Source organism: Cyprinus carpio, chromosome A9 (genome assembly GCF_018340385.1).
Source record: "Cyprinus carpio isolate SPL01 chromosome A9, ASM1834038v1, whole genome shotgun sequence".
NCBI classification, from domain to species: Eukaryota; Metazoa; Chordata; class Actinopteri; order Cypriniformes; family Cyprinidae; genus Cyprinus; species Cyprinus carpio.
In genome coordinates, this window is record NC_056580.1 from 6920090 (window position 1) to 6946969 (window position 26880).

A 26880-nucleotide genomic window follows, 5' to 3' on the forward strand; every position below is an offset into this window, starting at 1 on the left:
GTTGGATTAAAAATAGGTCACCTAGCTATGGAAAAACTAATGTACTATAAACAGAAACCACAAAGGTGCCGCAATTAAAAGTTTCTTGATCTTTTAAGATAAAAGACTTAAACTGTACTTTAGAAATTTCACGTTGTGACTTTCGGAACTCTTTAAATCAAGAAACTTCTCTTTGGTTGGGGAAATTATTATTATTATTATTATTATTGAAACAGTAATCTGGAAAAGTGATTTTCGTGTTTACTAAATTATGATTGTTTTAAAATCATATGATATGATTGCTGTAGACTGTCAGTGAGTTTATAGTCAAATATCTATATTTTTGGATACTGCATCCACAAGAGGTTTTGCATTATTCCGTATCCCAGCCTTTCAAACACTTAGAGTTCTGCTGTTTTTCTGTTTCATTACACATTCAAAAATGTCTCATTAGTAAGACATTATTGAGGCATGTATTAATGTAGGCTACAGTAAAGGTGTAAAAAGCCATTGAAAGGGTGTCTGCTAAAGCACATTTGGGTTTGCACTCAGCTAAAAGTGCAAAACCAACGTCAGCTAGAATATTTCCAGTATATTTCAAGTCATCAGTTGTGCCTTTGATGATTCTCTGTGATGCCAACGAAAAGAAAAATGCTACAAATCTAGTTAGTTGTTATCTGTTGTTGCCTGGGGGGGGGGGGGGGATGTGTGATGGGGCATTTTACACAAACTATAACTGTATCAAGCAATCACTCCGTCTATTAGCTCCTTTACACAGCTGTGCACGTGGGTCGTAAGTTGCGCGCTCACGGCGCCTGGTCGATCCTGGCTGAATGTCAGTATGAGCACGAGCGCTGCTCTCTAGTGTGCACCTGTGAAAGACATTCATCTGTCTCGTGAGGAGAAACATCACATTCCAGCGTGCGCTTCCAGAGGAATGCCGTCATCTCAACACTTCGCATCACAGTGTAAGTCATTATTTCATTTGTATGCTATTTCGGTGTCTAAATAAGTGGTTTCTTGAAGTTCCTCTGATATTAACGACGGTTTATTGGTCCATTTAAAGTTGTATCAAGTTTGTTGCCTAGTAATAGCTTGTTTCCAATATTGCAAAATTAAACTAGCTTATAGGCACAGGTAGTTTTCAAACTAAAACGGACATGTCTGCTTTTCAATTATAAACGATGTTGTTAACAGTGCGAATCATTTATCTTGCGGTTTTATGTTATTTTCTAGCCCCGTTCTAGCGTCTCGTGTGAAACACATGATTTTACCAGATCAAATCTGTCATTATCAAACTCTTGATCTGAATCATTGGAGTTTGTATGATTTATAGCATGTACTGTTCAAGATGCGTCTTTTATGAACAGTTTGATGGTGATTATGAATGATTTTTGTCAGATATGAAGAGAATGTTTTACAGATGCATCGAGCATCCCTGTAGGAATCCGCTCTAAACTCATTCATAACTGATGCATTTTTGACCGTTTTAGTCTAATTCAAATAAATACTGATACAAACCCAGTATGTGGATGGCAACATAAAAGAATAATAACTGAAAAAGTGTCATTATAGCAGTCAAGTGGAGCACAGAAATAGAGATAGGATACACACACATCACTAATATTCCCTCTATGGCATAACAATAACAATAGACTGTATAGTGAATAATAAACACTAATTTGGTGTTTTTCCAATCATGCCAGCATATCCTTTTTTATTTATAATAATGTATAAATTCAACACTATATGTGTCATTAGCATAATGGCTGGTTATGGGCAAACATTGTTTTTGTTCATTAGCATATTGGCTGATGACTTCACTTGATAAGTTGGTCTTCATATTTTTTTTTTCCTTCCATGACATGCAAGTGATTGATGAAGGGCTTCCTCAGAATCTAGAGGAAAGCCTCCATCTCAGCATATGAGAACACAGTGTGAGTCATTATTTCATTTTCTTTACAATTACTGGAGGTTTCTGGTTCATCCTAGTTTCTGCTAGGTGCTGTTTATTGGCAAATATTGTTTTCTTTCATTAGCATATTGGGTGCTCACTTGATACTTTACCATTAGTTTTTTGTATGTTTCTCCCTTACATGACATGCAAATGATGGATGAAAGGCTATATCTCAGAATCCTCTGTATCTCACCGTGGTTTTAGAGAAAAGAAAAAAAAAATTCTGGACTTCATCCAGTGACAGTGAGGCACAATAACATATGTTGTGCAAGAGTCATTTGTCAGCAATAACAGATACTGTGTTATGCACTGGCAGCTCTCCACTCGGGAGCATTTGTCATCATAGGTTTAGAGTGTGAGGAGCTTGTGGACTTTGTCTTGTCATTTCACACCTGTCTGAGTCCGTGTGTTGAGAAGACTTGGATGCAGTCATGTGTTTAGTCTAGAGAAGTGTGGTAGAACCGTCTTGGTGTGCGTGTTTTTTGTTTATTTGTTTGTTTGTTTTTTCTTCTCACAGTGAACAATTTTGAAATGATCCATGTGAATACTGCAGTTCTTGAAAATTGGGTGCAGAGAAGATTAAAGGGGCTTCATATATATATATATATATATATATGTGTGTGTGTGTGTGTGTGTGTGTGTGTGTGTGTGTGTGTGTGTGTGTGTGTGTGTGAAGAACAAAGGAACATTTTGTGCAAAAGAAAGATTCCATGGAATCTTGGAACCATATTTTTGGCATTGTATGTATCTTTTAAAATTTTGTGTTTTTTTTTTTTATGTATTGGTCAGGTTCCACCGTGACACCTTACCCCATATAGTAGGAGGTCTAAACATGTGTTCAGTGAACTGTATTGTTTTTCTTGGGCAGTAATGGTGGATGGGATGTTCTAAAGCTTTTTTTTATTTTTTTTAATATTTTTTGTAGCCACGATTTTAAGGTGTATGTCTGTAAAGACATAAATATTTAACAATCTCAAAGTTTCTAATGTTTTAGTTTAAAAATTCTTTATTGAGGAATTTTTAAATGCCAATAAAGAAAATTGAGTGGGAAAAATACTTTCAAAGCCAGTGAAAATGTGGGCAGCCACTGTTGTGATCAAATATGAGACCAGAAATCATGTATCTTGTAACCGTTTACATTTCCTAAGGCCTTCATCACAGCAAATACTTCTAATGTTAGGCTGCTATCTGATCTCATGTAATAATCGTATCTAATTTTATCTGATCTTTGAGAAGCTAAAGTTTAAAAAAGCAGGGATTAATGGCATTTTTGTCTCACAGATCAGATGATTCTGGGTTATGGTTTCACAGCTGAAGATGTAGGAATTGGTGAGGATAAAATCAATGAAGTGCCTCCCCTGAGACATCTTGGAAACTGTGCTTTTATGTGAGCAACAGGTCATATTGTAGACTGTGTCCTCAGATACAATAACAAAGATATTTTAGAAATGGCAGGTAATACAGTATAGCCATGTCTATTGTCTTAGTTCAAAGAATGTTTGCATTGGAGACATAATTTGCAAGACGACTGCTTTGCATCACTTTGATCCAAATAAATAGACCTGTTTAATATCTTATTGTCCCAACACCTCCATGTCTGGCATCATAACTGACAAAAGGAAGCATATGTTCCCATGAAGAGTCGGCTGAGAAACACAACGGATGTAACAGAAATAGCATCCAATCTCCAGGCATCTCTTTGAGTAATGTTAATTGCATTTTTAAGTGCTTCAGCTCAAGTTTTGACATCGTACTAACAAAGAAAAAGGGACTTCTCTCAACAGGAGACCCTTTAATGGTTATTGCTTTGACACAAAAAATGGCAGGTCAGCTATTTTTCTCCCATCTCAGACGCTGCATACATGTGTATTGCAATCACTTTAATTAAGGTTTGACAAAATGACAATAAAGTCATCGTTTATTCAACCTTATGTTGTTACAAACACATATGACTTTCTTTCGTCTTTTATTTACAACCTTATGTTTCTTCCGTTACAAACACACTCATGACTTTCTTTCGTCCGGAAAAAAAAGACATACACACACAGACGGAAAAAAAAGACATTCACACAAAAACATTTTTGAAGAATGTACTGGCTGCTCTCTTACATTCAGTGAAAGTTAATGAGGATCTGGGCTGTTGAACTCCAAAAGCATCATATTGTACATGTTGTCCAGATGACTTGTGCGTTTTTATTCCAAACCATACAATAATTTTATTTAAGGAACAGGCTAAAATTAAAATGTTGAATAAAGACTTGAATAAAGCCATTTTATGGTTTGCTTGTTGTGTATTTTGTAGTCAAATCTGCCTTGTTCCATGGCATCAGCAGTGTTATGACCAATCATCATTGACGAATGTATTGTCGCAATGCAGCAAGTTTGAACAAGCAAAGGTGCGAATGAGCACTACATTTTTGTCTGTTATTCACACAAATCTATCATATCACATCTATAATAATCTATCATATTGCTTTATGATGCTTTCACAGTGTTCTGTGACTGGATTCTCAGTCACTTTTTTTTGTATGGAAAAGACTGGTGAGTACATTATTCAGCATACTTCCTATTATGTTCCACGGAAGAAAAAAAGTCATGCAACTTTGAAATGACATGAGGGTGGGTAAATGATGACAGAAGTATCATTTTAATGAAGGTCATGCTACTGTATCTCCCCAAACTCCAAAGTTATTCAATAAAGAAAACACATGTTGTGAAGGAGCACTTTGTTCCCCTCAAGTGATGAAGGAAATTATAAAGCAACAGTACAGTGCTCAGGATACTTCATATTTGTGCTGCCACTGTATTTGTCCTTGAAACGCCTTTATCTTTGTGCTTGTAGAACACAGTTCCCATTACATTCAAACAGATGACACATTTAGTTATCATCATGACTGCTGATTTTTGCCATTCTCTTATCATAGCAAAATATGCAGAATGTGCCTTGTAACTGAAAGCAGTAATGAAGCATGCATTTGATGGCATCCCTGTTTTCGAGTCTTCTTTATCAGTTTCTTCGTTTATCGTTTTTCTCATACACCCCTTTTTCGCTTTATGTAAGTGTAATTATTCTCAGTTCTGTCATATTTGGTACTGCCCTGGCTCTGATGACATCGCTCGTTATATTACGCCAAGTGGCACTGTTATCTTTTTTCATTAGTACCTGCTGTGAAGAGGAAGTGTGTATTAAGCATTCTCATCAAGCATGTCCTTTTCAGATCCAGAGCTGAGAGGCACCTCATTCAAAATGCAATTAGAGCTCTTTCTCGATTGCTTAGACATCAAGAGGTGGTGCATCGTGTCATCACAAACTTCATTCATAGCTTACCATCTTTTAAAGTTTATACAGTTGATATCAAATATTGATGTATGTTGCATAAAGAGACCTTTTTGCTGAATCACTCAGAATAATACTTGACTGGTTTGCCTATGGGTATTTCCAGCTGTTATTTGAGGTCTTTCTTTGTCATGCAAGCAGCACTGATCACATAGATTAAATAATATAATGCCTATTTTAATATACAGATAAGATAAGCATGTTTTTCAGTTTTAGTCTTAAGTCTTTTGTTGCCTTTTACCGGTGTTTTACATCCATGACAATTACAATGTTTGCTACAAACGCAGCTGGAAATGGTGTTGTTTTATATTTTTGGCAGTATATAAGGATATTTTTCAGCGTTTTTAGTGGAATACTATCAGTAGGGGAAAAATATTCAGCATTATTGCATTTACTCAACAGCATATGATTTTTAAAAGATGTATGAAGTCACTTTTCTTAGGTTCACACAGGTGTAGCTCATCACATTAAATAAAATGATTAATCACGATTAATCACATCCAAAATAAAAGTTTTGTTTACATAATATATTAGGGCTGTCAAATGATTAATCACGATTAATCACATCCAAAATAAAAGTTTTGTTTACATAATATATGTGTACAGGGTATATTTATTATGTATATATAAATACACACACATAAATTATGTATTTAGAAAATATTTACATGTATATACATTTATATATTTATATTCTTATATTTATATTTATATAAATATATTTAATATATAAACATAACATATTCTTAAATATATACATGCATGTGTGTGTGTATTTATATATACATAATAAATATACACAGTATACTAGTGGTATATTATGTAAACAAAACTTTTATTTTGGATGTGATTAATCTTTAATATGCTGTATTCTAATGTAATGACATTAAAATATAAAAAACTAAAAACTCGACAAACTGTTTGTGATATGTTTTGCTTACGCTGTCTTTATCTAAAAGAAATAGCAATTAGTTTAATATGCTGTATTCTAATGTAATGACATTAGTGTTATTTTAGTATTATTTTATACACTATTATAGTATTTATAACATTTTTGAATTAGCTTTTATTTTTTATTTTAATTTCATTTCATTTAGGTTTTAGTAATTTTGTGTGTTAGTCTTTTTTTAAAATCTAAATTTTAAATATATATCTAAATATTTTCTAAATATGACTTTAATTGATTTTAGTTTGATTCAGTTTAGTTTTAGTAATTAAATCTACAATCCAATAAAGCATGACTGTTTTTCATTTTTCATCTGATATTTATATTTTTCTGTTTTATTTCAATTACCAATATATAATAAAACATGTATGGTTTGTATTTGCAAATACTTTAAGTTTTTTTATAAAAACTTACATCATAAATATTAAATAAAAAATAAAACTAAAAACATGTATGGTTTGTATTTGCAAATACTTTAAGAAATGGCTTTTTTTGAGCTCATAAATATGAAAGAAAAACTTACATTGGTAATATTTTATAAAAAAGAAACCTAGCAGGCACACAACGTCATAAGACGTTGATTTTTGGTTAAGGCAAGGCAAGTTTTTTATATAGCACATTTCATACACAATGATAATTCAAAGTGCTTTACATAAAGAAAAGAAAAGAATAATAATAAAAAAAATTATTAATACCGTCAAATTTCGGTTGTGACGTCGGGTGACCAAAATTCAATGTAAATTCAACGTCTAGCGTCAATGTTAAATTGATGTCCAATACCGAAGTCTGACGTTGATATTTTGTTGTTTTTAGGTTGTGTAACCAAAATCCAATGTTAAGTCAACGTCAAATTCACATCAAATACTGACGTCAACCCGATTTTCATTTTCAACCAAAATACAACGTCTTGTTGACTGACGTCATGCCCAACGTCAATCTGACATTATATAGATGTCCAGTGCCTGCTGGGAAGATAAAGACTGCACTAGACTCACAGACTGCAAATAATGCAAGAAATACTAAGCTAAATGTGTATTGAGAACAATTTATCTTTAAAGTGCAGAAGGTTTCATGCCAAATGTTCCAGTTTTTATTTATTACTTGATCTGTGTTTACATGTTACTACATTTTTTGAGAGATTGAAGTCTTTGTCAGTCATTTTGTGTGCCAGATGTTTGCTTTAAATATTCATACGTGTTTATGATTCTAACTAACTAATCAAACATCTTTTAATTGGCACCCTTAATTTCATGAATTAGGAATCTAAGCTGTAGAAACTGCTGCAGTAAAAATTTATTTGATTTAACTGAAAACAAATGATTCTAGCATGTCACAAAATGCTCATTCAGTAAATTAGATATGCATTTCATCCATCAAATAGGTTGAACTAAATGCAACTGGCATCTGTCATTTTGTGTACGAAATGTATTAGAGTCACACAGTTCATTTAGTCCATGAAATTGCATAGTCAGGTTACACTTGGCACCCCATAAAAGACTCTCTGACAGAGTTTTGTTTTTGTGTGGGTGAATCTGTTGCTGTTTATGCATGTTTATTAGTCATGGATCTTGGAAAAACATATTGTGATGAACATCATGTGGCCTGTGGTCTTTTGTTTTACCACTATTATGCTGGTTATCAGTGTATTTTAAGGTACAAAACAGATTGTAGTTTCTGTTAACATTATATTAGTTAATTATATACACATAAAGACATGCAAAATATTAAATACAAACATTGGCATACATGAAAATGCTTTGACACAATCTGTATTGTTAAAAGCACTGCACTCTAAAAACTGCTGGGTTGAAATCAACCCAATTTGGGTTATTTTGGCAACTTTTTTATGGTTTAAAATTACTACATTGCTAGGCTAAAAGGAACCCAAATCGAGCTAGGCATTAAACCTACAAATCTTGTTCATTTTAAAATAACTTTTACACACAAATAATAACTATCAAAAAAAAAGAATTGAAAAAAAACAGTAAAAAAGTAACATGCATGTAAGAAGAAATGCAGAAAAGTGTGGCATTAACAGCTACAGAGTTTATAAATAAAGCATTGGACATTTGTTGAATATAACTTTTAAGATCAAATTTTACTTTTTTTGGTAAATTTTATATATTGTATAAAAAATATTCAAAAACACTATTATACAATAATTGAACAATTAGTTAAGTTCTTTACAAACTATTCTGCCATGACTGTACACACATAAACCACAACATTATCACTGATATTATAACATTTAACAGATGCATGCGTGTGTGAAAGAATGTGAGCATGTGTATAAATGACAGAGTGTAAACTCCATTTCTACTAAACAACACAGAACAAGCATTTAACATTTTGTTTTTACAAATTATACACTTACAGTTTGTTTCATAGTCCATGAATACGGATCGTGCATCACTGTCAACTTTCATGATCTCTTTAGCATAATTGATGTAGTCATGAAGAAGCCCCATCAGCACAGCATGTGACATCTTTTACATCATCCAGGGCAGTGTCCTCCTTTAAAACCACTGTTGCATCAGTTTAGGGGAAAGGACATTCTCTTCTTTCATCACCATTCATCCCAGTCAACGCCTATACATCATCATTAGCACAAAAATAAAAAAATATAAAAAAAACTTAATAAATAAAAAACCAAAACAAACAATTTTCAGATAGAGGTGTATTAGCACTAGTGTGAGGGCATGTAATATTGTTTGAATAAATATATTGCTTTCAGAAAGCTACTTCTTTACTGAAAAATCAAAACAGACATGACATTCATATACCTCACAAATTTTCATGCACGTGGAGGGCTGCTTTTCAAAGGGTTAATTCACCATAAAATAAAAATGGTCATAATTTACTCTCCCCCATGTTGTTCCAGACCCATACAAACTGTGCGTATTTTTGGAACACAAATAAATATATTTAATATTGTCTTAAATTTTGTCCTCCATTGCTAGTCTGGGAGACCAACATTTTCTTCTGAACAGACAGTTCGCTATCATATAATTTAAGATTTATTCATATATAAATATCAGAATGGATTACTTCTACAAACCCGATTCCAAAAAAGTTGGGACACTGTAAAATTGTGAGTAAAAAAGGAATGGAATAATTTACAAATTTCATAAACTTATATTTTATTCACAATAGAATACAGATAACATATCAGGTGTTGAAAGTGAGGCATTTTGAAATGTCATGTTCATGAGAGCTAGACATTCCAAAAAAGTTGGGACAGGTAGCAATAAGAGGCCGGAAAAGTTAAATGTACATATAAGAAACAGCTGAAGGACCAATTTGCAACTTATTAGGTCAACTCGCAACATGATTGGGTATAAAAAGAGCCTCTCAGAAGTCAAAAAAAAAGTGTCTCTCAGAAGTCGAGATGGGCAGAGGATCACCAATTCCCCCAATGCTGCGGCGAAAAATAGTGGAGCAATATCAGAAAGGAGTTTCTCAGATTCAAAGATTCAGAGAATCTGGAACAATCTCTGTGCGTAAGGGTCAAGGCCGGAAAACCATACTGGATGCCCGTGATCTTTGGGCCACTAGACGGCACTGCATCACATTCAGGAATGCTATTGTAATGGAAATCACAACATGGACTCAGAAATACTTCCAGAAAACATTGTCGTGAACACAATCCACCGTGCCATTCGCCGTTGCTGGCTAAAACTCTATAGGTAAAAAAAAAAGCCATATCTAAACATGATCCAGAAGCGCAGGCGTTTTCTCTGGGCCAAGGGTCATTTAAAATGGACTGTGGTGAAGTGGAAAACTGTTCTGTGGTCAGATGAATCACAATTTGAAGTTCTTTTTGGAAAAATGGGACGCCATGTCATCCGGACTAAAGAGGACAAGGACAACCCAAGTTGTCATCAGCGCTCAGCTCAGAAGCCTGCATCTCTGATGGTATGGGGTTGCATGAGTGCGTGTGGCATGGGCAGCTTACACATCTGGAAAGGCACCATCAAGGCTGAAAGGTATACTCCAAGTTCTAGAACAACATATGCTCCCATCCAGACGTCAACATGACAAGGGAAGACCTTGCATTTCCCAACATGACAATGCCAGACCACATACTGCATCAATTACAACATCATGGCTGCGTAGAAGAAGGATCCCGGTACTGAAATGGCCAGCCTGCAGTCCAGATCTTTCACCCATAGAAAACATTTGGGCGCATCATAAAGAGGAAGATGCAACAAAGAAGACCTAAGACAGTTGAGCAACTAGAAGCCTGTATTACACAAGAATGGGACAAACATTCCTATTCCTAAACTTGAGCAACTTGTCTCCTCAGTCCCTCAGACGTTTGCAGACTGTTATAAAAAGAAGAGGGGATGCCACACAGTGTTAAACATGGCCTTGTCCCAACTTTTTTGACATGTGTTGATGCCATGAAATTTTGAATCAACTTATTTTTCCCTTAAAATTATTAAAAGTTTAAACATTTGATATGTCATCTATGTTGTATTCTGAATAAAATTGAAATTTGAAACTTTCACATCATTGCATTCAGTTTTTATTCACAATTTGTACAGTGTCCTAACTTTTTTGGAATCGGGTTTGTACAATAACTCTGTATTTATGAGGCTTGAAAATACCAATTATCTAGACTCTCAATGGATTAACAAAAAATTATGAGAAAATTAAAAATATATTCATTTGTCAATAAAGACAGACAAAAGTCTTATAGGTTTGGGATGACATGAGGGCAAGTAAATGATTATTATTTTTTTTTTTTGAACTATTCCTTTAAGAAAGGAAGACCAAGAACGATGACTCTCCAAATCAGACAACTCCAAAGCTAGTTTGAGTTCTTTGATTGAAAAACACAGACATCAATGGATATCATCACGTAATAACACTTAATCACCATCAAAATGCAAAAAAAACATGAAGTAAACAACAAAAACACAAAATAAAAAAAAATAACCTAAAAATAACAAATAAATCTCAAAAGAATGATGCTCTCCTATGTCTCTGGCTTTCAACATCTACAAAATCAAAAAAACAAACATTCTTTTAATTTTAGTAAACAAAGAAAAATTGATAACATGGAATTATGAAGTTCACTTGCCTTAAACGGTCTTTCCCTCTCTTCCAAAGAAAATCGCCTCCTCCTCACACAAGCAGGCTTCTGTGTCCTTAACTCCAAAGTTAGTTTCATTCTCAAAAGAATTAAGTTATCTGGTCTCTGGCTTTCAATATTCTACAAAAACAAACATTCTTTTAGTCTTAGTAAAAAAAAAATTATAACATTTTGGAATTATGAAGTTTACATTACTTGCCTTAAAACCGTCTTTCCCTCTCTTCCGAAGAAGCTGAGAAAACACCCCAACACCCACAAAATAATGCTTCTGTGTAACGTTAGTTAACTCCCGGCGTGGGCACAATGAAGACACAAGCTCAACAAGTCTGAAATATTACATGCAAAACATTACTTTTAACAATTACCACTTCAACAGCCTCAAAATAATTATGCTAGTCTTTATTACATAACGGCGTTTACATAACTAACCTACATTCAGTTTAACTGCGAAAAATAAGATAACAAATTAACGTGACTGTAACTGTAACCATAACCGTATATTAACACCTCAAAAAGTGCAGATATTGTAAAATCTTATGTAAATATGACCTAAGACAAGACACTCACGGACGTTATATTAAAAGTACCTCTTCCGTTCAGTTAAAGAGGCAGTTAAGACCTCTGTTTCTGAGGCGAAAACCGGGTCAGCGTATTTTTCAATATAAGCTCTTTTATTTCCGCCTTTTATGAAACCTCAAAACACTCCCGGACATAAACAATGAATAATAACTTTAGATTTTTAATCTTTACTTACCATAATGTCTTTCACTCATTTCTCGCTTCTTTCACGCTGAGAAAATGGCGGCTTCTCACACTGGCGTCTGATGTTAACATGACGTGCGTGCTCTCTTTCACGTCTGCGTTCACAAACAAGTACCGATCAATAACAATTCAAAACCAAATTTCAGCCCAAAATTGGGTTAAAACAACCCAACATCCTACCCAGCGGTCTCAACCCAGCATTTGGGTTGAAAAAACAACCCAGCGTTTTTTAGAGTGTATATAAATAAAGGTGACTTGACTTGACATTGTTTTTAAAGTGAGTATCTGGCAACCACAGTTACCATTTTTTTACTTTATATTTAAAAGGGGTTTTTACATCGTATCTGTCAAATTCAGGAATAAAAGTCAAAATTTTTCCTGGCAGTGTCGGTGTACCCTAGAGAAAAATATCATAAATGTTGCAACATTCTTCAGTGATGTTCTTATGCCTTTTTGTATTATTCCTGGCAGTGTCGGTGTACCCTAGAGAATCTCCACACAAGAGCGAACAGAAAGCATGTGGGGGGAGACAGTGAACACAGAAAGTAAAAAGAAGTTTGTTCTGTAGAAAAACTACTGAAGTTAGGAAGCACAAAAACAGTAAAATGCAAGAAGACTCAGGCCGAACTAATTATATTCTCAAAATGTTACCAAATATTTACTTCGATAGTCCTCAGACATACCTTTTAGCTTTTGTAACTATCAACACTGGGGTTTTGCAGCTTTTAGTCTGTCAGTCTTGTGCTAATGTATAGTAAAGATGCTAGTGTTCATATGCATGTTTCAATTTTGAGAAAGTCAAAAAATTAATGACTCATTTTGCATGTAGAGGAGGTTTTTTATGGACTAAAATGCTGTTTAATATGAGCATGTTTCTCCCTCTAATAGCACCTGCCATTAAAATAGCTAGAGAGAGCTGTTCATTAACGCTCCTATTCATATCAATGGCAGTTGCTCAGTTGGCACATGCACCACCCAGGAGTATGTGAATTGAAATAATCTGCATCGTATATATCATGGGAATAATTACTCTGGAGCTTCAGGAAAATGACATCAAGACACTGATTGGATGAGACCCATGACATGCCCAAATGTTTCATTAGGAAATACCATACATGAACAATGAAGAGTGAAACAAAAAACTGTGATCGCCTGATGATTACAGTGAAGAGTGTCGTGTGATCAATGTAGGCAATTTAGCAATGTGGCCGAGTGTCACTGAGTTAAATAACTCCATTAGCTGCAGAACCAACAAAATCCTTTTGTTGAGAGCCTGTCCTAATGTCTGGTGCTTTAATAGATAAATTGGAAGAATCAACATAATCATTTTTTCTATTCTATTCTATCCCTGACTGTTTCAGGTTATACATTGGAAGGAACAATTTATAATTTACCTTGGTTCGGGGGTCATGGTTCTATACGATTTCGGTACAACAGGAAAAATAAAATCTACTATGCTCTGTATTCTTTTCATTTATTTTGAACAGACACTAGTGCAAATTACAAATTTTTCCACCTAGATGTGAAAATACTAAATATTATTACATTGTTACATATATAAACTCAGCAGTACCTATATACATATAAGGAATAAATTCTTGAAATATATTTGATTTAGTTTACAGATAAACAAGGGGAAAAAAACAGTGCAACACGTAACGTAGCCTTTGCTGAGTTTCAGTTCATTTTTGTAACAGGCTTAATTTGTTTACAGAAAGGAAACTCAAATGGCAGAAAGCAATATGCTATTTGTTTTCTTTATTTTACAAAAGCACAACGTTTTGTTTTCATTGTGAGTGTAAACAAATAAAAGCAGACCTTTATACAGTGATGCTTATTAAAGTTGATTCTGCTGGTATAAGGAAACAGTTGCACACACACACACACACACACACACACACACACACACACACAAAAAAAACCACATCAGTTCCAGCATTGCTAACTTGACAGCGCAGTTGGAACTTTATCAAAATAAAATACAGTGAACCAAACATCAGCGCGCCTGCCTCTGTGTCACCGTTGGAACGCGACTGGAACACAAAGCCTATAATTTACATAATAAATAATAGTTTAGCATTCAGATACGTTACATCGCAAATATGGAAATATTATGGAATATTTGGATGTATGCCGAATGAGAGAGGTAGGATACACAAGCACAAAGCTCCATTTCGCAAAGAGTTGAGTGCACAAGCCTTTAAAGTATACTCCTTTGTCAGTCTGTGAGCAGTGTTGTCAATTTAGTAACTTTGTCGCCAGATTTAGCGACTTTTCATACCCCCAGCGCCTTTTTTTCCCCAAAAAGCGACTAGCGACAAATCTAGCGACTTCTCGGACAAATCTTAGTGAGTCTCTTTGACTCACTGATACTACAGCACGAGCGTGAGATCTGAGAAATATCCAGCTGCAGACCCGCAGCACCAGCAGTTTCAGAACCGCAGCCACAGAACCGGAAGTGAGGGGCGGAGTTATTGACAACGAGAGCACGGTGAGTAGTATGTAATGTTTTTGCTATCATATGTTTAATAATTATTGTATATATTACGCTAAGCATTTATCTGCTAAGTAATTAATGTGTGCTTGGCTTTATTATCTTATATATCTTGAAGCTTGAATTTGTTATACTTTATAGTATATAACTTTTTTCTGTGGATGTTTAGATTAATTTACACATTCATTATTTAAATAAACAAATCGTTTACATAATGAAGACGTTTATTATTCATATAAATAAATAGTTTGCTTTAATTTCCTCTGTTATATGCATTGTTTGTATGTTAATATTACCTTAGTTAAGTTATTTTAATCCCATTTGTCATCATTGAGATAACTGTGTGTGGCTTCATCTCTTGTAGAGACATATAAGGATTCAGAGAGGTGACACATTACCTGAGCTGCAGCAGTGCAACCAGTGTTACAGCAATTACCAGCAATATTCTGCTTGACCAGCATGTTTAAGCCAGCCAAAGGTTTTTTTTTTTTTGGTGCTATTTACAGGGAGAATACTCTTATTTTTTGTTGTTTTCCAGTACATCTTGTCTTGGGAAGTAGTTATCAGTTAAACAACTTTAACTATATAACATTTAAACAACTGTAACAATGTTCCTCCTACCTACCTACCTACATCCATATCTATCAAACAAAAACAAACATAATTGATTGTTACTTTTAAAATTATGTTGCTTTTTGTGTGTGATAATATATATATATATATATATATACATTATAAGAAATTATAAAGTAAAATTTTCCTTTAATATTCTGTAATGTAGGAGATCCCAGTAATCCCAGACAGAAGTTGTGAAATGGCTCCATTACAGCAGACATCTGCTCAGTCTGGCCAGTGGAAGAGCCTAATGGAGGAAGAGGACAAGGAAAAAGCCCTCAAAAATCTCCTGGAACAATCAGAAGCTTCTATGCCAATGTGCCAGTATGCCAATGTACTCAGGGGAGTATTTTTGTAGGATTGTCATGACAAAATGTGCCCAAGAGTGAATTGTTCATTTTGTAAACTTCAATTTAATTATTGTGTACATTTTGGTTGTTTCTTTTAAAATTATGCAGCTTTGTGTGTGTGTGTGTGTGTGTGTGTGTGTGTGTGTGTGTGTGTGTGTGTGTGTGTGTGTGTGTGTGTGTGTGTGTGTGTGTGTGTGTGTGTGTGTGCGTGTGTGTTTTATTGAAATGTTTTAGTTTTCATATAGAAAAATGTATGTTCTTGACTTTGGAGTAAACATTTATTTTGAATCTTGTGATTAAAGTATATTTTTTATAAAATGGCCAGAAGTTTCAAACATTATTTTTAATATCACAAACAGGAAATAACTTGCATAATACAATAAAACGAATAACTGTATAGGCCTACAACTAAATTACACAAAATTGATGTTTATAAAATGCTTAATATATCATAAAAAAATTCATACATACATAAAGTAAAACCAAACTACCCCAATAAAAGCAAATTACCCCTTAAAAACCGTAAGATGGCGCTACTCTGTTAAGAACATAAGCTCCGCCCCTCACTTCTGGTTCTCTGGCTGCGGTTCTGAAACTGCTGGTGCTGCGGGTCTGCAGCTGGATACTATTGCGTGATCTTGCTTTCACAGCACACACCTCTCTCTCTCTTTCTCTCTCTCTCAGCGAGCGGCAGAGAGGAGCAGCACTTTCAGTTAAAATAGATATGATGTTGCTTCTCTAATTTTACATGCAATTATAGCCAAAAACAAGGCACAGGAATTGTCTTTGTCTTTGCTTATGTTATGTGTATTTGATTTCATCAGACAACGGCTCAATTATAAATCAGGATTTTTGTGCAGATTAACATCTTGGAAGGGAGAGCTGGTTGTCTTAAAGGGCCACATTTCAGTCACTATTTCATATTCATCCCATAGACTGACAACAGAAACAGTAAATTATATAAATGAAAACTGTTTTATTGAGAATTTGGCTAAATTAAAATACAGTATGTTAGCACAGAGAGGCAAACTAATGTAAAAGGCAATACGACGTGATGACGTCATGAATATGCAAATTAACGGATGATGTCATCTAGCGACATTTAGCGACTTTTCAAGCGGGCTTTAGCTACTTTCAGTTGAAATAAGTTGGCAACACTGTCTGTGAGAGACGCTTCAGAGTCAGCACATGGTCACTGTATAGTGGGCTTTGTTTTCAAGTGCGCAACTGGGGGTGAGTTGCCTGTATTCATTTTAATGTAATGTCCGTACCGTGAGTTGCCTGTATTCATTTTAATGTAATGTCCGTACCTTCAAGTATCATTCATTAATATATATATTACTTATATTTATATATATATATATATATATTATATATTATATATATTCACTCTTTTCAGCTGAATGTTCAGCATAATTCATATATATTATATATATTCACTCTTTTCAGCTGAATGTTCAGCAGCCAGTAACTTCTTTCAAAAACATGAACATATACATAAATAAAAATGTAAACATAAACATATATATATTATATATATAATTATAAAAAAATGCATTTTATCATTAACCAATAAAACAACACAAGCAAACCTCAATCCCTACATACCCCCACATTCCCGCCTGTGCATCCGCTCACTCTCATGTTTGGGGCTGAATACAAATGATCATCATAATTAATGGACAACTAGGCTATATCATGGAAAAGACATCAGCATCAGCACAGTCCGGCGCAGAGAAAAGAACAAGCCCGATATGAAGCCTGTGCATCTCTTTTAGTTAGCTATGTTCATAATCCTGTGAAACTTTTTTGACTGTTGATGTTAGTAACATGTTTTAATGTCGGTAATAATTTCACCACCACCAACAACGCATCTGACTCTAAGGTGCTGTATGTAGGATTGACACCGAGTGGTTGAACTAGGTATTGCAGTCCAAATTCAAAATATTGGAGAGGGTTTTTGCACCTGGCCCCTCCTCCTCAGACTTGACACACAAGCAGGTTGCCAGATTGATGACACAAACAGGAATGAGCACACTTGACAGTGATTGAAATGAAATATGCTGTTTTTTCCACCAACTGGCAACCCGGGGTGCCTAAAATACAATTGGGTAAACTGTCAGTGGGCGGGTTTCACAAACCAAAACAGAGACAGACATTCCAACCCAGAACACACATATTCAAAGGAGAATAACTGACTGTAGCATTGTTTTTCAGATAAACAAGTATGTTAACTTAGCATGTTTCTTAAATATCTGCAAACATATTATGGTATTTTTATACTTTAGTAGAGTCAAAAAATTACATACAGCACCTTTAATATTCTAGTTTCAACAACTTAAAATGTATTATATAAAACAAAGAGGCGACTGGTTAATTAATAATAATCATATGGTTTCATTGAATAACACTGTTAAAACAGAAAAATTGCTGTTGTTACACTTACAGGGCGATCAAATCCTTGTTTAATACTGACAATTTGAATTCAAATATCCACTTAATTTAAATTTTTTTGTCCACCTTTTTGTGATAGAAATGCTACAGCCTCTTTAATTTCTTCAACAAAAACATGTGGACATCACAACCCTTACCAAAATTAACCATGGTTATCGTAGTAAAACTGCTTATTTTATTTTATGTGATTTCTGAATGCTTGAGACAGCTGTATTAATCAAATCATAGCCATAGTTAACTGTCTAGAGAGCAACAATTGTATTTTATAAATAATGCAATTTAATTACAATTGATTTATTTACTTTCATATTTTATTAAAGTTCTATATTGACCCCTTATAGTAGTGTTTTGTTTTTGTTTTTTTGAGGGAGGGGGCACAACAATACTATTGTGCTTAGGGCACCCATTTGGTGAGCAGCGACCCTGTCCACAACATTTAGCTTAAATCTTTCAGTTCTTCAGATAAACTGACCTTACATCAAAAACAACCTGACTAATACACTAACGCCGTTGTGTTGGCAGAGAAAGAGCTTGTAGAGTGTTTAAAATCAATTTTTGTTGAATAGCTCTGGCCTTTTCTTCAGAAAGCCTGTCCCCATGAGTCTCTATGACAACCATATTCTCACAGCCAGCACTAATACAGACACACTGCCAGCATGTAATGAAGTGTGCATCAGTACAACCATTTTTATTACTCACTCTCACACTTTTAAGCTCATTGCATAGGTATACAATGTATGTGTGCATGTGTGAGTATTATATTATATATTCTATTCATCAAATAATTCAGTTCAAACTAAAATAGTAGCACAACTGCACAACTTAAGCAGCATAACTGTTTTCAGCATTGCTAATAATTAATGTTTCTTGATCGGCAAATCAAAATATTAGAATGATTACTAAAGAAAAAGCATCCTGTGAGCTCTTTTGTCTGGATAATGTGGCTTTCTCTCTTTTTTTTAAAAGAGAGCGATTCAGATGCGCTTTAGAGAAAATTATATTCCTCTTTCATCAATGATTTCAGCAGCAGTCATAACATCTATTCCCTCAAACTATCTCAAACTTCCCTTTGACGTTAACACTCATTTTGATTTTTCAGATGATTTGTGGCAAATGATGGCATAGACCACCACGGTCAAGATCTTTGAACACAATGCTGTGATGACATGCAGCTCGATTAACGCACACAGACAGAAGCTGTCAGATGAATAAGCAGCACTTCTACAGGTAAGAATAGTGAAAATCCCTGCATGATATTTCAATAGAATAAACCAGGTGAACTCAGAATTGTTCACCAGTGAATAGAAGAGGCCACACTCAAGAAAAGTCCACATTATTTAATGCCCACGAAGGCCATTAGATTAATGCTTTCTTGTTATATGACTCACATAGCACTGTAATAGTTATCAGTTGATTTTTATTTGGACAAAAAATAAATGTTTGATGACTTGGTGGTTCAATAAGTGAGAATGCTTGTTAGAATTATTCGAACTGATAACTTAGGAACTGGTGAGTCATTGAAAGTGTGTGTGGTCTTTGTTTTATTTCAAGCATTCTGCTCATCATTACATTTAATAGCAATCTCAAAACTTAAAATACAGTATATTGTGAAATAAGGTGTGTGTGAAGCAGATTTTAGTTTTGCTACATCAGTAGTTGCTTAGTAACAACACTTAAAAAACATTTTTCAAAGAAAAAATAAAACAAGTATTATTGGAGTATGTTTTATAAGAAATACTATTTCAGTCTTCATGTTTATTTCAGTATGTAACTTGACGTTTATCTGTGGTATTTACTTGCGAGAGTGGAACTGGTAAATCTTACACCAAATCTACTGTAAATGAAAGTTTGCTGAAAAAGCCATCAAAGATGTAGATGTATAGTTTGATTCTCCCTCTGAACAGATTTGGAGAAATTTTGCATTTCATCACATAAGGCCCTTGCACACTGAGTCCGAAATTTTCGCACGTTAAAAAATAAATATGATCTCACATTGTGTCAATCACGTTTACACACTGCCTCCGAAACTTTTGTCCGGATTGGGTTAAATTTTCTGCATTTTTCACATCCGTAGCAAGCATTTTGAGAGGTGTTTTGACAATTCAGAGCCACCGTACAAGCGAACGCCAAAATCCAGAATGGCATCTGGCAAGTTGATCCACTTCTTCTCGCTGCACAAAGCACTGTATTGGTCCTTGCACACTGAGTTGGAAAAGAAGAATTGGGGTTGGTCTTCTTTTTAATATGTGTCTCCAGTATCAGTATCAAACTGAGCCATTGACATCCTGAAGTAAACTTTGAATCGCCCGGGATATTCCCGCAGCTCCTTGAGAAGGTGGAACTCTCCTTGGATTGGATGATGGATCCAAAATTTTCTCTTTAGGAAAATATAGAGAGAGGACAACACAATCATCCTCAATGCTTCAAGACTGCATTTTGTATAGTTTTGCAGATTTTTTCGCAACAGATTAATTAATACGTATCAGACTCAGTGTGCAAGGTTTGTGTGTGTGACAAATTTTTAGGATGACGAATATGAAAAATTGCATATGAGAATTTGTGCAAGGACCTTTACTCACCAGTGGATCCTCTGCAGTGAATGAAGCTGATAAAAACATCACAATAATCCACAAGTAATCCACAGTAACTTTACATCACAGGAATTAATGACATTTTAAAATATATTCAAATACAAAATAGTTATTTTGAATCAGGTAATTATCAATTATCAAATCAATATCAGGTAATACATAAACTCACTGTAAATATTCTGTAAATATTTAGTTTACATTGGATAACTAATCTGCTTAGTTTAATGCTCATTTACGCACAGCTAAGCTACATTGTATCATATACACAGCTGCTGCATCCAGCCCCATGTGAACTCATCAGCAGATTTTTTGTCCTGTCTTAGTGATTCTGCTTGTCCTGTTCTGTCCTAGGCATGAATTCAAATGAAACAGATGCCGACGAGCCCAGCAAAAACACATGTGGCCTGATTTTCCTCTCCCTCACGCTTTCGTTTCTTGCTATACTGACGATGGCCATGAACTGCTTGGTCATTACAGCCATCATCGTCACACGCAAGCTGCACCATCCCGCAAACTATCTCATTTGCTCACTGGCCGTGACCGACCTTTTGGTGGCCGTATTAGTCATGCCCTTCAGCATTGTCTACATTGTGATGGAGACGTGGGTCATGGGTGAAGTCATGTGCAACATCTGGTTAATCGTGGACATAACCTGCTGCACGTGCTCCATTCTGCACCTAGCAGCCATCGCTGTGGACCGATACCGTGCCATTACGGACGCAGTGGAGTATTTGAGAAAGAGGACATCTCTACGGGCCGCCATCATGATCAGCGTGGTGTGGCTCCTCTCGATAGTGGTCTCTCTGCCGCCAATGCTGTTGAGACCCCAGGAAGACAACACTTGCATCATTAAGCACGACAACATCGGCTCTGTGCTTTACTCCACATTGGGGGCTTTTTACATCCCGCTAATACTCATTCTCATTCTCTACTACAAGATCTACCGAGCAGCAAAGACTCTTTACAACAGGAGAGCCAGCTGCCTCAGCAAGTCGGAGATGAATGGACACATGCTTCCCAAGTGCAGCGACCGGGAGCCGACGTCCCCGGACACCCTAAGCCCTCCAGAGAAATCGCTGTCTGATCCCTCCACCGAAGGTGACAGAGTGCGCATCGCTGGGAAAAGCCCAAAGACTCAGTCTTGCAGAGAACGGTCCATCAGGAGATATCGCATCTCCAGCACACATGAAAGGAAGGCCGCCACCACTCTGGGACTCATTATAGGGGCTTTTGTCATCTGCTGGCTGCCGTTCTTCATCCATGAGGTGATTGTGAACTTGTGTAAGTCCTGCACTCCATCTCCTGAGATGACCAACTTTCTGACTTGGCTGGGCTATCTGAACTCTCTCATCAACCCGCTGATTTACACCATCTTTAACGAGGATTTCAAAAGGGCTTTTCAGAAGTTAATCAAGTGCAAGAATTATCTCTAACACCAGTGAAGGGATTGAAAAAAAAAAGAAACATTCAAAGAAATTAAAGGGGTCATCGGATGCTACATGCACTTTTACAAGTTGTTGGAACTGAAATGTGTGTTTGCAGTTGTGTACACAACCACCCTGTAATGATAAAAATCCACCCAGTATTTTATTTTTTTTTTTCAAATCCACAAATCTTTACCCCTTTCTCAAACCGAGCCGATCTCAGATGCCTGTCTTTGTGACGTCACACACACCCAGGCCCCTCCCACTATACTTTGATTGACAGAAGTGTTTCAGCACAGACTGGACTGGCGTCTTACCTTAGACCCGCCCTGAGTGAGCTGTTATCAGTCCTGCATTGTTTCACCGCAGGAGCAGATGTAGACAAGAATGACTCCTAAATGATTGAGGTGTTGTTAGATGTAATAATGAACATAGCAGTCGTCATTTACTCCTGACATCTGAGCCGCTGAAGACGCAGTGGATTAACATTACTTTTGTTTTTGAAGAGAATGCGCCTGCTGAAACATAAATGCGTCTATGTTCGTGTGAATCATTCGTGGTCCAGCTTCACCAACAGATGAAGTGAGTATAAGCTTTTTTAATGAATCTTTGCAGATCGCCTTTCCTAATAATTTTAAAATAAAAAACTTCAAAAATGAATGCTCCTAAAGTAAACAGTCTGTCAGAGAGCAGCTTAGAAGAGAGGGTGGGGTCACAGAGCTTATTAACATTTAAAGGAAAATTCTTCAAAACTGTGTGCTCTCAAAATAGCTGTTTTTGGCAGGGTGTTTTTACACTACCATTGAGAAATTTTAAACAAAGTATGTTACAGACTTTTGTGGGCATCCTATGACTCGTTTAATTAATCAAGCAATTAATCTGCATAATTAAATATTAGTCTTTTAAATTAAATGTTTTTTTTAATTGATTCCATTCAACAATTAAATTTAACTAAAAATGAACAACCTAAAACCAAATCAATTTTCGAGTGTAATATTAAATACCTGCAACAAACTGCATAACTTCAATAGTTCTGTGAGGCAGCAAAGTAACTGCCACTTTTCATACATTTTCACAAATGTCTTATATTTAGATAGAAATACGTATATGCAACTAGATTAGTTAGAGCTGAACAATATTTTTGAGGGTTTTAACATTATAGCTTTCAAACAAACCTTAAAGTTTGTATGAAAATAATACTATTTTTCATAAGAGGAAGAAAGTCAGTGTAACAATTTACAAAAATGTCCCATTTAGCTGACATTAGTTAATGTATTAATTAACATTAGCTAACAATGAGCAAGACATTTGGAAAAGTATTTATTAATCTTTGTTAACATTATTTAATTAAAATACAGCTGTTCATTGTTGGTTCATGAGTTCATGAAATAATATTAACAGATACAACTCAATGCTGAAAATAACATTCATTGTTAGTTCAAATAATACAGATAACTAATGTAACTAATGTTAACAAATTATTGTAAAGTGTTACTAAATTCAGTTTACAGCCCATTACATAAATATTCAGCCATGTGAATGGAAAAATATGACATGTAAGTATGTAGATGGGAACATTGCACTTGCATATAATTAAAATTGCACTACCAGTCAAATGCTTGGACACACTGGACTGATCTCATGTTTCTGATGGTCTTCATCAAAAAAAAAAAAAAAACATTCCCATAATGTTATTGTTTTAATGGCTATAAATGTGAGGGAGTGTCCAGATGTTTCACTGGTACATTACACAAACAATGGAAAGGTTTGTCATTAGACACTTCTTGCATTTGGGCTTCTGCGGTAAATTTGTTAGGCAAATATGTTGTGCATTTGTTTATTTCTTTGGTAAGGATGTTACTCTGATGTAAAGGTGAGACCAAAGACATGAACAGAGGATTAATTCATATATAATATTTTAGAAACTGATGATTTGACAAGCGCCCATGATGTACAAAATATTCGTCCTGATCTCATAATGTAGCTATCTGTTGTTCATGTTAATAAATGTTTTGCATTATGTACAATATGTTGATAATACTGATAATATTATATAAAGTGACACAATAGATCCTAAATTATGACCACCAATTTCTCAATCTCAAAACTTTAAACAAAGGAAAGCAAGATGTTCGGCAAATGTTGTAGCAAGAAAAGATTTTATGCTCATGTTTTCTTGTATTCAATTAAAACTGGTGCATAACATCCTGTCGTCTCCTTTACCTTTATGAAATCTCTCTTTTTAAGAGTCGCTTCATCTCATACTGTAATAATTCCATTAAACATAACACAGTTACTCATATACAGTTCATAATCAGAAATATACATATTCAGACTATCATTGCTGTTGGTACGTCACACTAACTGACTCCAGTTCACTGCGTAGAGCTGCAAGTCACTATCATTTTAGAGAGTTTTGTTTTGACAGTTCATTTCAATTGGCAGGTTCATTAAACTGATTCAGTGTTTTGTTTGAGTCATCATCACTCAAAAGTATTCCCAGAAGTCTCCACATCTCATTTGACACCCTTAATTACGTCCTAATTGTGTCTGTGCTTGTTAAACTCCAGCTGATTTTTGTTGGTGTATTAATGTGTATTAAAAAAAATCAAAGCACGTGTAACTGCTCCATCAGAATGGTACTAACTACATGAAATATGGAGTAGCACTGAGCACCATTGCTTTCAAATAGTGCTCCAGTTCATCATTAGAATAGCCATGGCCTTTGTACGACAAACTCAGTTTATTTCAAGCTACTCCAGGGTTGATTTGCTCATGTGTTTCGAACCAGTGTCTCTTGCAGCCTTTCTCCGTATTTTGCACCATCCATTTCCCTCGTGTTTTAACAAGATGTCCAGTTCCTGCTGATGAAAAGCAGCCCCTCAGCAAGAGGCTGCCACCACCATACTTCACAATGAACTATGTGCTTTCTGAGGTGTAGGAAGTGTCAGATTTGCACATACGACTTTGATTTTGAGATTAACAAGCTCTATCTTTTCCCACATTGCAGCTAGGTCACTATTAATGTTTGTTCTGCATGGTTCTGTCGAAGTAATGGCTTTTTTTTCTGCCGCCCTGCCTCATAGGCCAGTGTTATTCAAAGCTCTTAATGTGGTCAGGCTGTTTTGGTGTTGTGTTCACTTCCTGATAACTCCTCATATTAATACTGCCCACTGCAGACATTTGGATATTGTTTTGTAGGCTACCTTGTCCTAAAAATAACTATTTTATTGAACATTTTATTAGGAATGCTCTTCATTTTCACATTTTCCTGCCTGAATAATGAGCTCTTATCTGTGTGGGTTTTACACAGAAACACGGTAGTTATTTTAATTATTCACAGGAGAGGCAAGTGTAAGGTGGCTGTGTCCTCATTAGGGCCATTTATATTTTATATGTGAGTGTGTGGAGCTTCTGTAACACTGGGGTTCAATATTTCAGCACTTCAAGGTGTTTCTCTGTATTATTATTTTTTTTAAGAAAAAAAAAGTTCTTCAAAAAAAAATATTTTTTATTCCAGGGCTTAGAAATAACACTACAGAGAGCTACAGGTTTTGTAATTGTGTACCTTGAGAGGACTGAAGAAAGAATATCTTACTGTGCACAACCAATCTGATATCACAGGAAAATATCACTACTTTATGAGGTGGAGATTTCATTTGAATTTGTATGGTACTAATCTTACACAAACAAAGGTGTTTTTTTTTTTGTTTTTTTTTTTTTTTTAAGATTGGTCTCATTTCCATTTCATCATGCCTGTAATGACTGATAAAGCAGTGTTTGTGAGCACAGTGCTGCTTTGTGTGCAGCGTTACCAGGAAAAAAGCTATTTTTACTGCTCCTAAAGTGGCACGTAGTGGCAAAACAAACATTTATTTGCATATTCATTTAAGTGGGAAGGAAAATATGCTGTTTCATGTTGAAGTCAACATGAAACGGCTTGGGATTCGTTTTAAAAACGAATCATTTCAATGATTCAGAGTCGACTCTTTCTTGTGAGTGACAGTAACTTTATACACAGTGTACTTTCAGATTTAAAACTTTGCAGGATGTTTTCATTCACTTTGAGCTGTTACACACTGCATGAAAGGTAATTTTCAAAAATCCATAATAGGGGCACTTTAAACTAAACTTGAAGGTCCACCCCATAACATAAACATCACTGAGGCTTAAAGGAATAACTCACCCAAAAAAATTACTCACCCACAGGTCATCCAATATGTAGATGAGTTTGTTTCTTCATCAGAACAGATTTCAAGAAATTTATCATTACATCACTTGGTCACCAGTGGATCCTCTGCAGTGAATGGGTGCCGTCAGAATGAGAGTCCAAACAGCTGATAAAAACATCACAATATTCCACACGACTCCAGTCTATCAATTGTCCTGTGAATGTCCTGCGAAATTTAAAGCTGTGTTGAAACAAATCCATCATTAAGATGTTTTTAACTTCAAACCACTGCTCCTAGCTAAAATACAAGTCCTTAAAAAAGTCCTTAATCCATCCAAAATGAAAATGTTGTCTCTTCGGACATGAAGTCTGAAAATGATTTAGCTTCACAAGACATTGATGGAGTGGAGTCGTGTGAATTATGTGTGGATTATTGTGATGTTTTTATCAGCTGTTTGGACTCTCATTCTGACGGCACCCATTCACTGAAGAAGATCCACCGGTGAGCAAGTGACATAATGCTGCATTTCTCCAAATATTTTCTGATGAAGAAACAAACTCATCTTAACTTCTTATGTGGCCTGAGGACAAGACATTTTTCAGCAATTTTTCTTTCTTTTTCTTTTTTATTTTTGGTGAACTATTCCTTTATGTATATTGTACAAAAACATACAAATGACATTGTACCAGTTCATACAAATT

General features: G+C 35.2%; 1 protein-coding gene across 1 annotated transcript; it reads left to right on the forward strand.

Annotated features, from left to right (window-relative positions):
* Nucleotides 1–770: 770 nt before the first annotated feature.
* On the forward strand, nucleotides 771–22147 carry LOC109054562 (5-hydroxytryptamine receptor 1F-like). The gene is made up of 3 exons (XM_042763314.1): nucleotides 771–947; nucleotides 19092–19219; nucleotides 20935–22147. The coding sequence occupies exon 3, from the start codon at nucleotides 20937–20939 to the stop codon at nucleotides 22014–22016; it is 1080 nt and encodes a 359-aa protein (XP_042619248.1). The 5' UTR covers nucleotides 771–947; nucleotides 19092–19219; nucleotides 20935–20936; the 3' UTR covers nucleotides 22017–22147.
* The last annotated feature ends 4733 nt before the right edge of the window (nucleotides 22148–26880 follow it).

Excerpts from the sequence above, each read along its gene's own strand:
- LOC109054562 (XM_042763314.1), top strand. The coding sequence starts at position 20,937 with ATGAATTCAAATGAAACAGATGCCGACGAGCCCAGCAAAAACACATGT.